Here is a 17511-nt window from a genome sequence, read left to right as displayed (position 1 = left end):
GATGACCTTCCCACCCAGCCTTGACACCTGCCAGTGTCCCCCCCAAACTCAGGCCTGAGAGACTGTCCCCTCCCCACCAAGATCCCATCTTCCTGTTTTCAGATGACACCTTCGATGCTAGAGTCCCACCTGCCTCTATCGCTCCTGAGACCTTCACCTAGGGGGCACACCCGTCTCCCCAGCAGACCTCACATCCCTAGACCACTTCCTGCCTCGATTACCCCCGAGACACCTTAGCAAGGGCCCCACCTGCCCCCATCACCTCTGTATTTCTGAGGCTGCCACCTCTGCTCCCTACTGCCCCACAACCTCAGCAAGGGCCCCGCCTGCCCCCATCACCTCTGTATTTCTGAGGCTACCACCTCTGCTCCCCCCCGCCCTGCAACGCCAGCAGCCACACCTGTGATCTTGTCCCGAACCAACTTGCAGGACTCGATGTCGCCAATGCTGCCGAAGAGACTCTTGAATTCATCCTGGGTCATGTTCTGGGGCAGGTAGTTGACGATGAGGTTGGTCTTGCTGTCGTCAGTGGCTCCATTTGTACCAAGGAGTGGCCCGTTGGGCAGGGCCGGGCCGGCCGGGCCCCCCCCCACCTGAGACTCCATGGCCCCCAGTATCTGCTGGAGATAACAGGTCACATCCGCTCACCGCCCAGTCCCCACACCAGGGACCTGCGGGAATGAGTGGCTCGGCGGTGATGAATTAACTATGTCTTATAGAGGCTTCGTCATGGGAAGGGGTCACTTTATTATTCTAAGGATCGGAATAATGATGGGACTCCATATATTGGAATAAGCACCGAGGGAAACAAAAAAGCACCTGATGTCTTTTACTGCAAGAAATCCCTTATATAACTACTATATATGCAAACAGAGGCCTAAAATCAACCTGTGCATTTACAGAATAATAAACGCTTTCACACCGGAAACACTTTCATGCCGGGCGCGCAGTGGCTCACGCCGGTAATCCCAGCACTTTGGGAAGCCGAGGAGGGCAGATCGCCTGAGGTCGGGAGTTCGAAACTGGCCTGACCAACGTGGAGAAACCCCGTCTCTACTAAAAATACAAAATTACCCGGGCATGGTGGCGCACACCTGTAATCCCAGCTACTCTGAGGCTGAGGCAGGAGAATTGCTTGAACCCGGGAGGCAGAGGTTGCGGTGAGCCGAGATCACACCATTGCACTCCAGCCTGAGCAACAAGAGTGAAATTCTGTCTCAAAAATAAAATAAAATAAATGCTTTCGCTTTCAGAAAAGGAAGTCTAACACTTTAAGTAGCTTTCTTTGTTGTTGTTATTGTTGCTTGCTGGTTGGCTGCTCTGTCACCCAGGCTGGAGTGCAGTGGTGCGATCTCGGCTTGCTGCAACCTCCATCTCTTGGGTTCAAGCAATTCTCCTGCCTCAGCCTCCTGAGTAGCTGGGATTACAGGTGCATGCCACGATGCACAGCTAATTTTTGTATTTGTAGTAGAAATGGGGTTTCGGCATGTTGGCCAGGCTGGTTTCGAACTCCTGACCTCAGGTGATCCACCCACCTCCGCCTCCCAAAGTGCTGGGATTATACGTGTGAACCACCACGTCTGGCCCCATTTTTAGTAGCTTATTTTTAGAAAAAGGGTCTTGCTCTGTCACTCAGGCTGGAGTGCAGTGGTGCCATCAAGGCTCTCTGCATCCTCGACCTTCCAGGCTCAAGCAATCCTCCCACCTCAGCCTCCCGAGTAGCTGGAACTATAGGTGCATGCCACCATGTCCAGTTAATCTTAAATTATTTGTAGAGATGGGGTCTGACTATGTGCCCCAGGCCAGTCTCAAACTCTTGGGCTCCAGTAATCCTCCCACCTTGGCCTCCCAAAGTGCTGGGATTGCAGGTGTGAGATACTATGCCTGGCCTTTTTAGTAGCATTGAAGTCTCATAAGCCCTTCCCTAAACATATTTATTTCCCTCCTCCCACCAAAGGTAATTCCTATCCCAAATGTGCTAATTATGTCTTTTACTTCATGCATAAGATTCTTACTAGTCATTTACCTGCCTCCATCTCCCCTTGCCACCCCCAGTTTTCCCACTGAGCTATTTTGTTCTTTTGCTTTTATTGTATAACATAAAACACCTTCAAATAATGACAATTTTATTTTCTCATCTTCAGTCTATACCTGTTATCTATTTTTCTTGTCATTTTAGGGGCTACAGTGTGATAGTGGCTTCTTCATTCCTGATTTTTTTTTTTTTTTTTTTTTTGACAGAGTTTCCCTGTGTCACCCAGACTGGAGTGTAATGGCACCATCTTGGCTCACTGCAACCTCTGCCTCCCAGATTCAAGCGATTCTCCTGCCTCAGCCTTCCAAGTAGCTGGGACTACAGGTGCCCACCACTACGCCTGGCTAATTTTTTTTGTATTTTTAGTAGAGATAGGGTTTCACTATGTTGGCCAGGCTGGCCATGCTGGTCTTGAACTCCTGACCTTGTGATCTGCCCGCCTCAGCCTCCCAAAGTTCTGGGATTACAGGCGTGAGCCACCGCGCCCGGCCTTTTATTCCTGATGTTAAGGGAAGTGCTTTAAACATTTTGCAGCTAAACATGATCTTTGCTATGGGTTTTTTTCCAGATGGCCTTTACCCGGTTAAGAACATTGTTTTATTCCTAGATCCTAAGACTTTTTTTTTTTTTTTTTTTTTTTTTTGAGACGGAGTCTTGCTCTGTCACCCAAGCTGGAGTGCAGTGGCCGGATCTCAGCTCACTGCAAGCTCCGCCTCCCGGGTTCACGCCATTCTCCTGCCTCAGCCTCCGGAGTAGCTGGGACTACAGGCACCCGCTACCTCGCCCGGCTAGTTTTTTGTATTTTTTAGTAGAGACGGGGTTTCACCGTGTTAGCCAGGATGGTCTCAATCTCCTGACCTCGTGATCCGCCCGTCTCGGCCTCCCAAAGTGCTGGGATTACAGGCTTGAGCCACCGCGCCCGGCCTGATCCTAAGACTTTTTAAAAAAAGGATGTTGAATTTTGCTGACATTTTTTTACATCAATTGAAATCAGTTTTTAGCTTTAATTAATTAATTAATTTTTGAGACAAGGTCTTGCTCTGTCGCCCAGGTTAAAATGCAGTAGGGCAATCTTGGTTCACTGCAACCTCTGCCTTGCAGGCTCAAGCGATCCTCCCACCTCAGCCTCCCCAGTACCTGGGGCTATAGGTATGTGCCTCCAAGCCTGGCTAATTTTTTTTTTTTTTTTTTCTTTTTTTTTTTTTTGAGACGGAGTCTCGCTCTGTCGCCCAGGCTGGAGTGCAGTGGCCAGATCTCAGCTCACTGCAAGCTCTGCCTCCCGGGTTTACGCCATTCTCCTGCCTCAGCCTCCCGAGTAGCTGGGACTACAGGCACCCGCTACCTCGCCCGGCTAGTTTTTTGTATTTTTTAGTAGAGACGGGGTTTCACCGTGTTAGCCAGGATGGTCTCAATCTCCTGACCTCGTGATCCGCCCGTCTCGGCCTCCCAAAGTGCTGGGATTACAGGCTTGAGCCACCGCGCCCGGCCTGATCCTAAGACTTTTTAAAAAAAGGATGTTGAATTTTGCTGACATTTTTTTACATCAATTGAAATCAGTTTTTAGCTTTAATAATTAATTAATTTTTGAGACAAGGTCTTGCTCTGTCGCCCAGTTAAAATGCAGTAGGGCAATCTTGGTTCACTGCAACCTCTGCCTTGCAGGCTCAAGCGATCCTCCCACCTCAGCCTCCCCAGTACCTGGGGCTATAGGTATGTGCCTCCAAGCCTGGCTAATTTTTTTTTCTTTTTTTCTTTTTTTTTTTTTGAGACGGAGTCTCGCTCTGTCGCCCAGGCTGGAGTGCAGTGGCCAGATCTCAGCTCACTGCAAGCTCTGCCTCCCGGGTTTACGCCATTCTCCTGCCTCAGCCTCCCCAGTAGCTGGGACTACAGGCACCCGCTACCTCGCCCGGCTAGTTTTTTGTATTTTTTAGTAGAGACGAGGTTTCACCGGGTTAGCCAGGATGGTCTCGATGTCCTGACCTCGTGATCCGCCCGTCTCAGCCTCCCAAAGTGCTGGGATTACCGCGCCCGGCCCCCAATTTTTTTTCTTTGTATTTTCAGTAGAGATGGGGTTTTGGCATATTGCCCAGGCTGGTCTCGAACTCCTGGGCTCAAGCAATCCTTCTGTTTTGGCTTCCCAAAGTGTTGGGATTACAGGCGTGAGCCACCGCACACAGCCCATTTTTTAGTTTTAATACATTAATGTCATGAATTATGTTAATTGATTTTCTTTTTTTGGTTAGGGTGGGGGACGGAGTTCCGCTCTTGTTGCCCAGGCTGGAGTGCAATGGCGCAATCTCGGCTCACCACAACCTCTGCCTCCCAGGTCCAAGCGATTTCCAGCCTCAGCCTCCCAAGTAGCTGGGATTACAGGCATGGGCCATCACGCCCGGCTAATTTTGTATTTTTAGTAGAGGTGGGGTTTCTTCATGTTGGTCAGGCTGGTCTGAAATTCCTGACCTCAGGTGATCCACCCGCCTCGAACTCCCAAAGTGCTGGCATTACAGGCGTGAGCCACCACGCCCGGCCATTAATTGATTTTCTTTTCTTTTTTTTTTTTTTTTGAGACGGAGTCTGGCTCTGTCGCCCAGGCTGGAGTGCGGTGGCCGGATCTCAGCTCACTGCAAGCTCCGCCTCCCAGGTTCACGCCATTCTCCTGCCTCCGCCTCCCAAGTAGCTGGGACTACAGGCGCCCGCCTCGTCGCCCGGCTAGTTTTTTGTATTCTTTAGTAGAGACGGGGTTTCACCGTATTAGCCAGCATGGTCTCGATCTCCTGACCTTGTGACCCGCCCGTCTTGGCCTCCCAAAGTGCTGGGATTACAGGCTTGAGCCACCGCGCCCGGCCTTGATTTTCTAATATTAAACCAATCTTCATGGGATAAACCAAACTTGGTCATGGATATTGTAGTTTTGTTTATATACATTGCTTGATTTAATTTGCTGAATTTTATGGTGGTTTAGAATTTTTTACATATATGTTCAGGAGGATATGCTGTTTATTTAATTCACACAAAGACTCTAAAATGGTAGGAGCTGGTTGGGTACAGTGGCTCATGTCTGTAATTCCAGCATTTTGGGAGGCCAAGGTGGGCGGACTGCTTGAGCTCAGGAGCTGGAGACCAGCCTGGGAAACATGGCGAAACCCTGTCTCTACTAAAAATTTAAAAACTAGCTGAATGTGGTGGTGTGTGCCTGTAGTCCAAGATACTTGGGAGGCTGAGGTGGAAGGATCACCTGAGGTCGGGAGGTTAAGGATGCAGTAAACCGTGATCACATCACTGCACTCCTGCCTGGGCGACAGAGTGAGACCCTGTCTCAAAAATAAATAAATAATGTTGGGTATGGTGGCTCAAGCCTGTAATCCCAGCAGTTTGGGAGGGTGAGGTGGGAGGATCACTGGAGGTCAGAAGTTCAATACCAGCCTGGCCAACATGGTGAAATCCCATCTCTACTAAAAATACAACAATTAGCCAGGTGTGGTGGCACACGCCTGTAATCCCAGCTACTCGGGAGGCTGAGGCATAAGAATTGCTTGAACCCAGGAAGCGGAGCCTGCAGTGAGCCAAGATCATGCCATTGTACTCCAGGCTGGGTGACAGAGCGAGACTCCACCTAAAAATAATAGTAATAAATAAATAAATAAGGCCAGGCGCGGTGGTTTACACCCATAATCTCAGCACTTTCGGAGGCCGAGGCAGGCAGATCATCTGGGGTCGGGAGTTCGAGACCAGCCTGACCAACATGGAGAAATCCCGTCTCTACTAAAAACACACACACAAAAAAATTAGCCAGGCATGGTAGCGCATGCCCGTAATCCCAGCTACTCAGGAGGCTGAGGAGAATCGCTTGAAACCTGGGAGGCAGAGGTTGCAGTGAGCTGAGATCCTGCCATTGTACTCCAGCCTGGGCAACAAGAGCAAAACTCCATTTCAAAAAATAAAATAAAATAAAATAAAATAATTAATTAAATTAAATATTAAATGGTATAGGTTAATTTTGCTATGATGGATGGAGAATCTGAGGCTCAAAGATGTTAAGGAACGTGCTGAAGTCATATAGGTTATCTGCTGTGGCACTGGCAATGAAATGCAGACCCTCGGCCGGGCGCGGTGGCTCAAACCTGTAATCCCAGCACTTTGGGAGGCCGAGACGGGCGGATCACGAGGTCAGGAGATCGAGACCATGCTGGCTAATACGGTGAAACCCCGTCTCTACTAAAAAATACAAAAAACTAGCCGGGCGACAAGGCGGGCGCCTGTAGTCCCAGCTACTCGGGAGGCTGAGACAGGAGAATGGCGTGAACCCGGGAGGCGGAGCTTGCAGTGAGCTGAGAGCCGGCCACTGCATTCCAGCCTGGGGGGCAGAGCAAGACTCCATCTCAAAAAAAAAAAAAAAAAAAAAAAAAGAAATGCAGACCCTCCGAATGTGAAGACCACTCTACAATTTTCTTTTCTTTTTCTTTTTTTAGAGACAGGGTCTTGCTCTGTTACCCAGGCTGGAGTGCAGTGGCATGATCGTAGTTCACTGCAGTCTTAAACTCCTGGGTTCAAGCATTCTTCCTGCCTCAGTATCCCAAGTAGCTAGGACTACAGGTGGGCGCCACCATGACTGGCTAAGTTTTAAAAAAATTTTGGGCCGGAGGCAGTGACTCATGCCTGTAATCCCAGCACTTTGGGAGGCCGAGGCGGGCGGATCATGAGGTCAGGAGTTCGAGACCAGCCTGACCCACATTGTGAAACCCCCGTCTCTACTAAAAATACAAAAATTAGCCGGGTGTGGTGGCGCGTGCCTGTAATCCCAGCTACTCAGGAGGCTGAGGCAGGAGAATTGCTTGAACCCAGGAGGCAGAGTTTGCAGTGAGCCGAGATTGTGCCATTGCACTCCAGCCTGGGCGACAGAGCGAGACTCTGTCTCAAAAAAAAAGAAATTTTTTTTTTTGGTAGAGATGGGGTGTCACTATGTTGCCCAGGCTGGTCTCAAACTCACGGCCTCAAGCAATCCTCATGCCTCAGGCTCCCAAAGTGTTGGGATTACTGGCATGAGCCACTGAACCTGGCCCAGTTTTCTTACTGTAACAGTCAGCCAGGCAGATACCGGCTCTGACAACTCACTATGTGTCTTTGGATATGCCTGCTAGGGCCTCTGTTTCACTTTGCTGAAAATTCGAAACAACTGGCAAGGGTTATATGAAGGGCTGTGTAGAGGAGAATTTTAAAACCACTTCAGAGTTCAGCAGGAAACGGTGCTGGGATTTGACTGACCTTATCTGTCAGGGACATAAGAAAGTCAAGTAGCCAGCATTTCCTTACATCTTCTCCAGTGGCACAGTTGGCACATAGATTTGCCCTCACTTGAAAACCCGAACTGGGCCAGGCGTGGTGGGTCCCAGCTATAATCCCAGCACTTTAGGAGGCTGAGGCGGGTGGATCATCTGAGGTCAGGAGTTTGAGACCAGCCTGGCCAACAGAGCGAAACTGTCTCTTCTAAAAATACAAAATTAGCCCGGTATGGTAGTGGATGCCTGTCATCCCAGCTACTCAGGAAGCTGAGGCAGGAGAATTGCTTGAACCCGGGAGGCGGAGGCTGCAGTGAGCCAAGATCGCACACTGCACTCCATCCTGGGCGAGAGCAAGACTCCGTCTCAAAAACAAACAAACATGCTGATTGGTAGTGTCTTCCTGGAGGAATGAATTAAGAATTCAGAAACCACATTCAGGCCAGGCGTGCTGGCTCATGCCTGTAATCCCAGTACTTTGGGAGGCCGAGGTGGGAGGATTGTTTGAGCTCAGGAGTTCAAGCCCAGCCTGGGCAACATAGTGAGATCTTGTCTCTAAAAGAAATTTAAAAATGAGCTAGTCATGGTGGCTTGCACCTGTGGTCCCAGGTACTCAGGATGGTGAGACAAGAGGATCACTTGAGCCCAGGAGGTAGAGGTTGCAGTAAGCCATGATGGCACCACTGTACTCCAGCCTGGGCAACACAGTGAGACCCTGTCTAACACATACAAAAAGAAGGAGAAGGAGAAGAAGCTGGGCATGGTGGCTCATGCTTGTAATCTCAGCACTTTGGGAGACCAAGAAGGGTGGGTAGCCAGAGGTCAGGAGTTTGAGACCATCCTGGCCAAACATGGTGAAACCTTGTCTCTACTAAAAATACAAAAATTAGCCAGGCAGGGTGGTGGGCGGTTGTAATCCCAGCTATTTGGGAGGCTGAGGCAGGAGAATCGCTTGAACCCGGGAGGTGGAGATTGCAGTGAGCTGAGATCGCACCACTGCACTCCAGTCTGGGTGACAGAGTGTCTCAAAAAGAAAGGAAAAGGAAAGGAAAGGAAAGGAAAGGAAAGGAAAAGGAAAGGAAAGGAAAGGAAATAAAGGGAAAGGAAAAAAAAGGAAAGGAAAGGGAAAAGGAAAGAAAAAGAAAATAAATCACATACAGTTTTCAGTAGGAAAGATCACTGTGATTGATTAGCAATGTCTGCTGTGGCCACAGAACTAGAAACAGCCAGCAGGTACACATTGTCTCAGCTATCCCAGACTCAAGCTCCAGTATCTTAATTGTTCCCAAATATTGGCTACTACTGTGTGCCAGGCACTGTGCAAAGCACTCTACATGCAAGTTTTCATTGTTATTCATAACAATCCTAAAAAGAGAAGTTTTCCTCCCCCATTTCACCCCCACTTAATACATGAGGAAACTGAGATATTTTAAAAATTGCCAAAGATCATGCAGCATATAAATGGTGGTGGAACGGATTTGCATATGAGTTTTTCTGATCCAGAGTGTGCATTTCCAACTTCCACTGCCAACCAAGAACGGTGCCAGCTCTAACATTTCCCAGCTGTGCGTCCTCAGATAGACTACTTAGTGCTTCTGAGCCTCTGCTCCATTTTGCTCCAAATTACAGTCACACTGGCCTGGGGTACGAGCTAAAGTCATATGCTGGAAAGCATCTGGAATTGGTTAGTTATGTCTGTCACGGGCATGATCATGGGAATTAAAAGCAGGCTTGTCACATCCATCATCCCTGCCTCATAATACATTTACATTATTTATTATTATTATTATTATTATTATTATTATTAGAGACGGGGTCTCGCTCTATCACCCAGGCTGGGATGCAGTGGTATGATCATGGCTCATTTCAGCCTAAGCCTCCAGGACTGAAGTGATCCTTACATCTCAGCCTCCTGAGAAGCTGGGACTACAGGCATGTGCCACCGTGCCTGGCTAATTTTTTTAAATTTTTTTGTAGAGATGGAGTCTTGCTATGTTACTCATGCTGATCTCAAACTCCTGGCCTCAAGTGATCCTCCCACCTTAGTTTCCCAAAGTACTAAGAATTCAGTTGTAGCCAGGCACGGTGGCTCACACCTGTAATCCCAGAACTTTGGGAGGCCGAGGCAGGCAGATCATGAGGTCAGGAGTTTGAGATCAGCCTTGCTAACATGGTGAAACCCTGTCTCTACTAAAAATACAAAAAAATCAGCTGGGCAGGTGGCAGGTGCCTGTAATCCCAGCTTTGAGGGAGGCTGAGGCAGGAGAATTGCTTGGGAGGCAGAGGTTGCAGTGAGCCAGGACCATGCCGTTGCACTCCAGCATTGCACTCCAGCCTGGGCAACAAAGTGAGACTCTGTCTCAAAAAAAAAAAAAAAAAAAAAAAAAGAATTCAGTTGTGAGTCACCATGCCCGGCCTATTATACTTTCATTTACAGATGGGGTCTTGCTATGTTGCCCAGTCTGGAGTGCAGTGGTTATTCACAGGTGCAATCATAGTGTACTGCAGCCTCCAACTCCTGGACTGCAGCAATCCTCTCATCTCAGCGTCTCAAGTAGCTATGACTACAGGCATGTACCATTGCACGGGGCAATACTGTTATTTTAATGAGCATTCCACGACACTGAGGATCTACTGAGTGCCAGGCACTGTGTGAAATACTTCGAGGCATATTTTCAGTTACTCTCCCAACAATCTTAAAAGACTGAGAACACGTTCTCTATTTTACAGGTGACAAAAGTGAATTCAGAGACATTAGGTGGTATGAATAGGGAACTTCATTTCAGACTTCAGTCCTGGATCTGTTTGCAGTGTGGTTTTTCATCATTATGGCCAATGCCTTGTCTGGCTATGTTGCCCAGGCTGACCCTGAACTCTCAGGCTCAAGTGATTCTCCCATCTCAGCCTCCCTAGTAGCTAGGACTACAAGTGCAATTCATCACGTCCAGCTCATTTTTTATTTTTTGTAGAGATGGGATCTTGCTATGTTGCCCAGGCTGTTCTCAAACTGCTGGTCTCAAGGGATCCTCCTGCCTCGGCCTTCCAAAGTGTTGGGAGTACAGGCGTGAGTCACTGCACCTGGTCACCATTTACTTTTTTTTTTTTTTTTTTTTGAGACAGAGTCTTGCTCTGTCACCCAGGCTGGAGTGTAGTGGCACAATCTTGGCTCACTGCAACCTCCACCACCCAGGTTCAAGCGATTCTCCTGCCTCAGCCTCTGAAGTAGCTGGGACCACAGGTGCACGCCACCATGCACAGCTAATTTTTTGTATTTTTAGTAGAGACAGGGTTTCTCCATGTTAGCCAGGATGATCTCCAACTCCTGACCTCAGGTGACCTGCCTGTCTTGGCCTCCCAAAGTACTGGTATTAAAGGCATGAGCCACCACGCCTGGCCCATTTACTCTTATAAAACAGATGGCACAGAAGGTCAGCTCCCCGGTATCTCCAATTGGCTGAGTTGCTCCTGGGAGGGCTGCCTGGAGGACTACTCTGAAGACACATCCGACCTCAAAAGGAACATGCATTGGGTTGATTAGCAATGTCTGCACGGCACCTGTGGTGATGCACTAACGTGCACTGCACAGCTCTGCATTCCCGTCTCCTAACATTAATACTTAACTGATCGCGTAACCATGTATTGAAGTGCCTGTTGTGTGCCAGGAAAAATTCCTCATGTGAAACTTCCAGGTGGTTCTCCTGCTGTTGAACATGATGAGATTCTTTTCTCCATTTAATACACAAGGAAAGAGTCTCCACAAAGGGATAGGGTGACTGGGGAGGCTGAGACAGGAAGATCACTTGAGCCTAGGAGTTTGAGGGCAGCCTGGGCAACACAGTGAGATCTTGTTTCTACCAAAAAATTTCCGAAAAAATTAGCTGAGTGTGGTGGTGCGTGCCTGTAGTCCCAGCTACTTGGGAGGTTGAGGTGAGAGGATCAACTTGAGCCCAGAAGTTTGAGGATGCAGGGAGCGTGATCATGCCGCTACACTCCAGCCTGGGCGAGAGGATGAGACCCTGACTCTTAAGGAAAAAATTAAAAAAAAAAAAAAAAGGAAGGAATAGGAACAGGGTTGCACAGGCGGCAAATGGCGAAACAAGAATTCAGGCCAGGCACAGTGGCTCACGCCTGTAATCCCAACATTTTGGGAGGCCTAGGTGGGAGGATCAAGTGAGGTCAGGAGTTCGAGACCAGCCTGGCTGACAGGGTGAAATCTCATCTCTACTAACAATACAAAACTTAGCCAGGTGTGGTGGGTGCCTGTAATCTCAGCTACTCAGGAGGCTGAGGCAGGAGAATCACTTGAACCTGGGAGGTGGAGGTTGTAATGAGCTGAGATTTCATCCCTGTGATCTAGCCCGGGTGACAGAGGGAGACTCTGCTTCAAAAATAAAAAAAAAAAAAAAAGAATTCAGTCCCAGGGTTTGGACTTTAGAGCCCACTCTCCTAACAAAAAGACCAGTAATATAATAACAAAATAATAACCGCAAAGCAAAGCTGAGTATCTGCTCTCTGCCATGGCCCTGGGCATCATGACATTTAAACCCACTCCATCGGTTGAGTCTATTAATTCAATTCAACAAATATTTACTGAGGGCTACACATGCCAGACTCCACCCTCCTCATGTTGTCCTCTGACAGTTAGGACACCTCTCTATGCCTCTCTGTTCCTCCTTAAGGAAGGTATGGCACAGAGGTCTCATATGTATGGAGATGGATTCTGAATTTGCATCCTGGTTCATTAAGGGTTTTGTGGGGTTTTTCTTTTCCTTTTTTACTTTTGAGACAGGGTCTTGCTCTGTTGCCCAGTCTAGAGTGTAGTGGTGCGATCATGGCTCACCGAAGCCTTAACTTCCTTCTGCCTCAACCTCCCAAGTAGCTAGAACTATAGGCTTGCACCACCCAGCCGGCTAATTTTTCTCTTTTTCTGTAGAGATGGGGTTTTTCCATGTTGCCCAGGCTGTGATCCTCCTCCCTTAGCCTCCCAAAGTGCTGAGATTACAGGTGTGAGCCACCATGCCTGGCCCTGGAGATAGATTCTGAATTCACATTTAAGCTCATTGAGGTAAGAGTTCTATGTTGAGTTGATGATATTTGCTATAAGAGCACAATAAGCAGTTGTCAGTACACAAACAACTGCATCTGGACGTGCTAGATCTCTATTTTTTTTTTTTTTTTTTTTTGAGACGGAGTCTTGCTCTGTTGCCCAGCCAGGAGTGCAATGGCATGATCTTGGCTCAGCGCAACCTTGGCCTCCCAGGTTCAAGCAATTCTCCTGCCTCAGTCAGGTAGCTGGGACCACAGGTGTGCACCATCACACCTAGCTAACTTTTTGTATTTGTAGTAGAGATGGGGTTTCGCCATATTGGCCAGGCTGGTCTCAAACTCCTGACCTCGTGTGATCCACCCATCTTGGGCTCCCAAAGTGCTGGGATTACAGGCATGAGCCACCGCGCTAGATTCCTATTTTTGAACTCCACTGAGCATGTGCCAAGTTTTCACTGACCTCCCACAACCACAGTGAACGGTAAGAAGGGTCTGCTCCCTTTCTCAGACGGGGACACTGAGGGTTAGTCACAGGGACCTATGACTTGTCCAGGGTGACAGGAAGAGGTGGAGGGGATGGTGTCAATATCTGACTCCTGATCCAATGACCCCAGAGCTGAAAGAGTTACCGGTTGACCCCCTCCCATGGTGTTCCCAACTTGAACGGAGTGAAGAGGTGACTGGGTGGGTCAGACCTGGGTTCTTGAGGCCCAGCCTGCTAATCTGGCCACCACCCCTTCTCCCTCCCATCTGTGCCAGAGCTTAGCAGGACCAGTGTCGCGTTTCCTCCGCGGCTGAGCCGGCTGAGCTGATAATGGGGATCAGATTGATGCAGGCCACACCCGCCCTGCCCCAGCCTGCATTAAGTGCACAGCCTGGGATGGTGGCTACATGGGCATCAAAGGGACTTCGGCGACTGGCCCCAGACAGAGATGAGGGGGGTGGCAAAGTCAGGGAGGAGGAGGGCAGATCAAAGATGGAGGGTTAGGGAAGCTTCCCATTCTCTCCAGTGCTTCTTGTAAGTCTCCCAGCCTTTTGGTTTCTCGCTCCCTCTTTCTTCCTCTGTTTCCCTCTCTTCTCCACTGTCCTGCCCTCTCTCTGAACCGTTCTGTGTCCCTGACCTCATCACTCTCTCTTCCTCTTTTCCACCATTGCACATACATCTGATGTACGGGGGTTTTGCAGTGAACACACCTGAGGCCACTTGTTTCTTAAAACTTCCTGTGTCTGATCCCCACGGCCCCCAGCTGCGCTCCCTGGCCCCAATCACAGTGACAGATGCCTGGATACCGGCGACAATAGGGCATTGAGTGGCTATGCATGGTGAGGCTGGGCTACCACGTGGTGCTGACTGAGCCTCCTACTTCTGGGCCCTTCTTCAATGCAGGGTCCTTGTGGTCTTAATTTATCACCTCTCTTCCTTCCACCCTGTCCCCATGATACATCTCTGCCCAAGCGCTCGCTCACTGGAGAACCTAGGTCCTCAAGGCCCTTGTGTGACCTCTGACCACACCCTCTTTCCCTTTGTGCATTAGTTCCCTTTTCAAATGACAGAACCGATCAGAGGACGCCTAGGAGGTGCTGGACTGTTGCGGGAGTTCTGAGGTCCTCATGAGGCCACACTCCAGTTCCCAGACCTGGGTGAGCAGCACGAGGCCCAGAGAGGGAAAGGAACTGGCCTGAGGTCACACAGCAGGTGAGCCAGGCCTCGGGGACCTCATTTCTCAGACCCAGGTGGGCGGGTCCCAGAGTCCAGGAGGGGAGAGGCCCAGGCATGGAGGGAGCGCCAATCATGTCCCCACCTCCACTGCTAGCCACGTCTCGAAAAGGGACCCGAAAGAGACACAGTGCACAGAGACACACACGCAGAGACGGAGAGATAGGAAGAGTGGAAGAGGGAGGCCCGGGCGCCGGGACCAGACAAAGGACGCGCGGCGGCGCGGGGAGCGGAGTCGCGCGGCAGGGGCGGGGGTGGAGCCGGGGTGGGGCTATAACTGTCCAGCCCCGCCCCCGGGATACGCCCGGGCTGCCGAGTGGGAATCCGAGGGCTCGGGCGAGGCCGGGCCCCCGGGGCCATGGGGGCGGGGCCTAGATGGGCGTGCCAGGGCGTGGCCAGGCAGGGCGTGGCCGGGCGGGAGGGGCCGCGCGCTCGGGAGCTGACCAGCTCCGTGGCTGCTGAAAGCACGGAGCGCGGGGCTAGCGGTGCGGGCCGGCAGGCGGGCGGGCCGCGCTCAAGGTCACCTCGCGGCCCAGAGCCTTGGCGAGGTGGGGAGCCTGGATCTGGCCTAGGGAGACTGTCTCGGCCTCCTACCCCATCTCCCGGGGGACGGGGACCCGGGAGCCTAGAGGTGCCCCCCCAATCCGCGGGCCCTCCTCTCCCCTCCCCCTCCCCGCAGCCCGAGGCGCCCGCGTGAGGCTGCGGCCCGCGAAGAAGCGCTGAGAAACAAAGGGACGCTGCAGCGGCGGCGGCGGGCCCGCGGGGCCTCCGGGCGCGCCCCCTCCTCTCCCCTCCCCGCTTGCCGCAAGGTCGACGGGCTCGAGGACGAGACGCCCGCCTCTCGGGTGCGGCCGAGGCCCGGGGAGCGCGATCCGACGCCACCCGCTTTCCCAGGGCTCTTGGGGATGCCTTGTCGCTTTGGCTTGGCCCAGCACCAGTAATCGGGCCCTGCGTTTGCCTGGGCGGCCTGCGGGGTCTGGGCCTGGATGGAGGAAGCATCCTTAGCCGCCGCGGCCCCTCCCCCATCAGGCCTGCGGGAGAGGGGGCAATCCCGCCTCCAGGGCGGCGTCGGACGCCCCCCGAATCACAGCCAGGCTCCCTAAGGCCCCTCAGGCCAAGCTCTAAGTGCCCTCAGCACTCTGGGCGCGGCCCTGCCCACTCTCAGGCCCCGACGCTCGGTCCTACCCCCCCCCAACCCGGGCCTAGCTAGGCCTGGTCCTACCCCCCCCTCCGCCGCACCCGCCCAATCTCCGCGGAGCCTGGGCCCAACTCCTCCTCGTCCCGATTCCCTTTCGGCGACAGGGGAATACCTACAGTGACCATTCTTGTGTGCCCGGCGGGCGCGGTCCGTGTTGAGGGGGGCTCCGGGGGTCGTGCACTCCTAGAGGGGCGCCTGATGCTCACGCCGGGGTCCCGCCCGGGCGGCCTCTGGTGCGGCCGCTGCAGATGTGGTGATGAAGGCGGCGGCTCCCTCGAGGGCCAGGGACGGGCCCGAACCCGGGGATGCGCGCGCGGATGGCCGGGCCCCGGGGTGGCCTGCGGGCGGCAGGGGATGGAAAGAGGGAGCGGGCGCGGGGTTGAGGACGCCCCCTGCGCGGCCCCGCGGGGCCCGGGGAGGTTGCGCTTCCCGACAGAGATCGCGGCGCTCTGCCTTTCGCCGCCGCCCCTCGGTCGGCCCTGTCCGGTCCCGTGTGTTCAAGTCCTCTCCCCTCGCCCACCCTCCCTCCCTCCCTCCGGCCCGCGCTGCGCGCTCCGCGCTCTGGACCGCGCCGCCGCCGCCCCCAGCCCTTTATAGCAGCAGCTGCCAGCGCCGGCGTCGCTCATTGGCCGCGGCGACCGAGCTCCGCCTCCTCGCGGCTCCCGACGGCGCGGCAGGTGGAAGTGAGCGCGCGCTGGTAGGGACTCTGAATCCCCCAAAAAGCGCATCCTAGGTGCTTGGGTTGTCAGATTCGGGCCCTCCTTCCCTCGAAGCCCTTGTTTCCTACCTTGGCACCCCTTCTTGGGCTGGCTTTCGGGCCAGGAGACGGGCTCCCTTCCTTCGTCCAGCTCCTAGAGCTGGAGGAGCCAAGAGAGCAAAGAGGTATTAGTGGCCCGAATATGCGACCTTCCAGAGGTGCTGTCAACCGGGGGGACTGGAAAGGGACCAGGAACCAATATTTTAGTAGGCAGAGGTCTGGGTCCCCAGATTTGGAGGCACGAGGTGTAGACCACCTCAAGACCACGGGGGAGGGTGGCTACTGTGGCCCTAGTCTTCTGCGGAAGGAGATTGGGACGCTGTTGATTTTAGTGATCTGGATCCTTCTAGGGTTCAAAAGGTAAGAACTAGCACTCCCCAGTGCAAGGGAACTCCGCACTGCTCCGAAGGGGGTGAAAAGGTTTGGGGCTTAGTGTTCTGGACAATCATCGCTGGAGCCATGCAGCTCCTGGAAACCACGGATCCTTCTCGGACCCCACAAAACTGGGGTGGGTGGATCTGCCACATAAATGTCCTGGCTTTCTGGGCTCCTGATTGGTCCTCCTGACAGTGGAGTCATGCTGGCTCTCAGCTAGGGGGAACCTGGCCTCTCTCTAAGGCGTTGGGGCTGGCGCAACCTCCTTTGGTGCGCGGGCGCAGGTGCATGTTTACGTCGGGGCACGGGAACTAGCACACACTGGGGCGGGGTCGCCGGGGCGTGAGGCTTCAGCACCACAGACAGCAATCCGACAGTTCGGTCGAGGGCGCTGCCAGCAAGGTAGCCCGGACCCCCTAACTGAAGAGCGGCAGTCCCCACCCTATCGTCGTTCCTGCACGCCCTTTAGGCTCCAGACTGTCAGAGAGCGCCACCAGCGAGGAGAGCCTAATTTGCCCAATCAGGGGCGGCCCCTGAGATAACCAATTACTGGAAGATGCCCTAGAGATTAAGCCAATGGGAGCGCGCGCACCAGAGGATGCTGCCACGCCTGGGGAGAGCAGGCCAATCACTGTGACCCGCGCAATAGGGGCGGTGGCGGTGCGGGTCCCCGGGTGGCCCCTCATGGGCTCGCCGGGGCGACCTGACTGCGGACACTAGGGGCCCCAAGCGATGGTCTGTTCCCCACCCCATGTTCCTCCCGGTTTCTCTCATCGGAAGCTGTGCTAGAAGGGGGGCTGCTCCTGGGCGCGCGGACCCCACTGCAGTTCCCATGGAAACCTGCCGGCTCCGGCTGTGCGGGGAGAGTGGAGGGGACCTGCCTCAGTTGGGAGGGAGCTCGCGGGGGCGGCCTCAGCAGCCGGACTCGCTCATCCTCGCCGATTCTTCTGTCCCCGGCTGGGGTAGCCCCCCGGTCCGCAGCAGAAACTGAGGCGTAGCTGGGGCCCCGCCCCATCCCCTGAGCTGGTGAGGAGCCGGCGGGGCCAATCTGCGCGTGGCGCCACAGGGCTCCCCCGGGCACGTGCCTGAGCTCGCGGCTGCGGTCCC

At 53.0% G+C, this 17511-nt stretch overlaps 1 protein-coding gene across 3 annotated transcripts in view; it reads right to left on the bottom strand.

Annotated features, from left to right (window-relative positions):
• ELAVL3 (ELAV like RNA binding protein 3) overlaps positions 1-15835 on the bottom strand; it is a 32085-nt gene extending 16250 nt beyond the window's left edge. For 2 of the 3 annotated variants that reach the window (XM_033197624.1, XM_033197627.1), the window contains exons 1-2: positions 15389-15835; positions 401-620 (exon numbers count right to left, since the gene is read on the bottom strand). In XM_033197624.1, the coding sequence (XP_033053515.1) occupies positions 401-620; positions 15389-15397 (229 nt within the window). In that variant the 5' untranslated portion in view covers positions 15398-15835. The remainder of the gene's footprint in view (positions 1-400; positions 621-15388) is intronic. The other variant, XM_033197626.1, reaches the window with a different exon arrangement.
• Positions 15836-17511: the final 1676 nt, after the last annotated feature.

Source organism: Trachypithecus francoisi, unplaced genomic scaffold (genome assembly GCF_009764315.1).
Source record: "Trachypithecus francoisi isolate TF-2019V2 unplaced genomic scaffold, Tfra_2.0 Lachesis_group5, whole genome shotgun sequence".
Lineage (NCBI taxonomy): Eukaryota > Metazoa > Chordata > Mammalia > Primates > Cercopithecidae > Trachypithecus > Trachypithecus francoisi.
The sequence above is the reverse complement of the archived record's forward strand: the minus strand, read 5'-3'. Positions and strand labels throughout refer to the sequence as shown.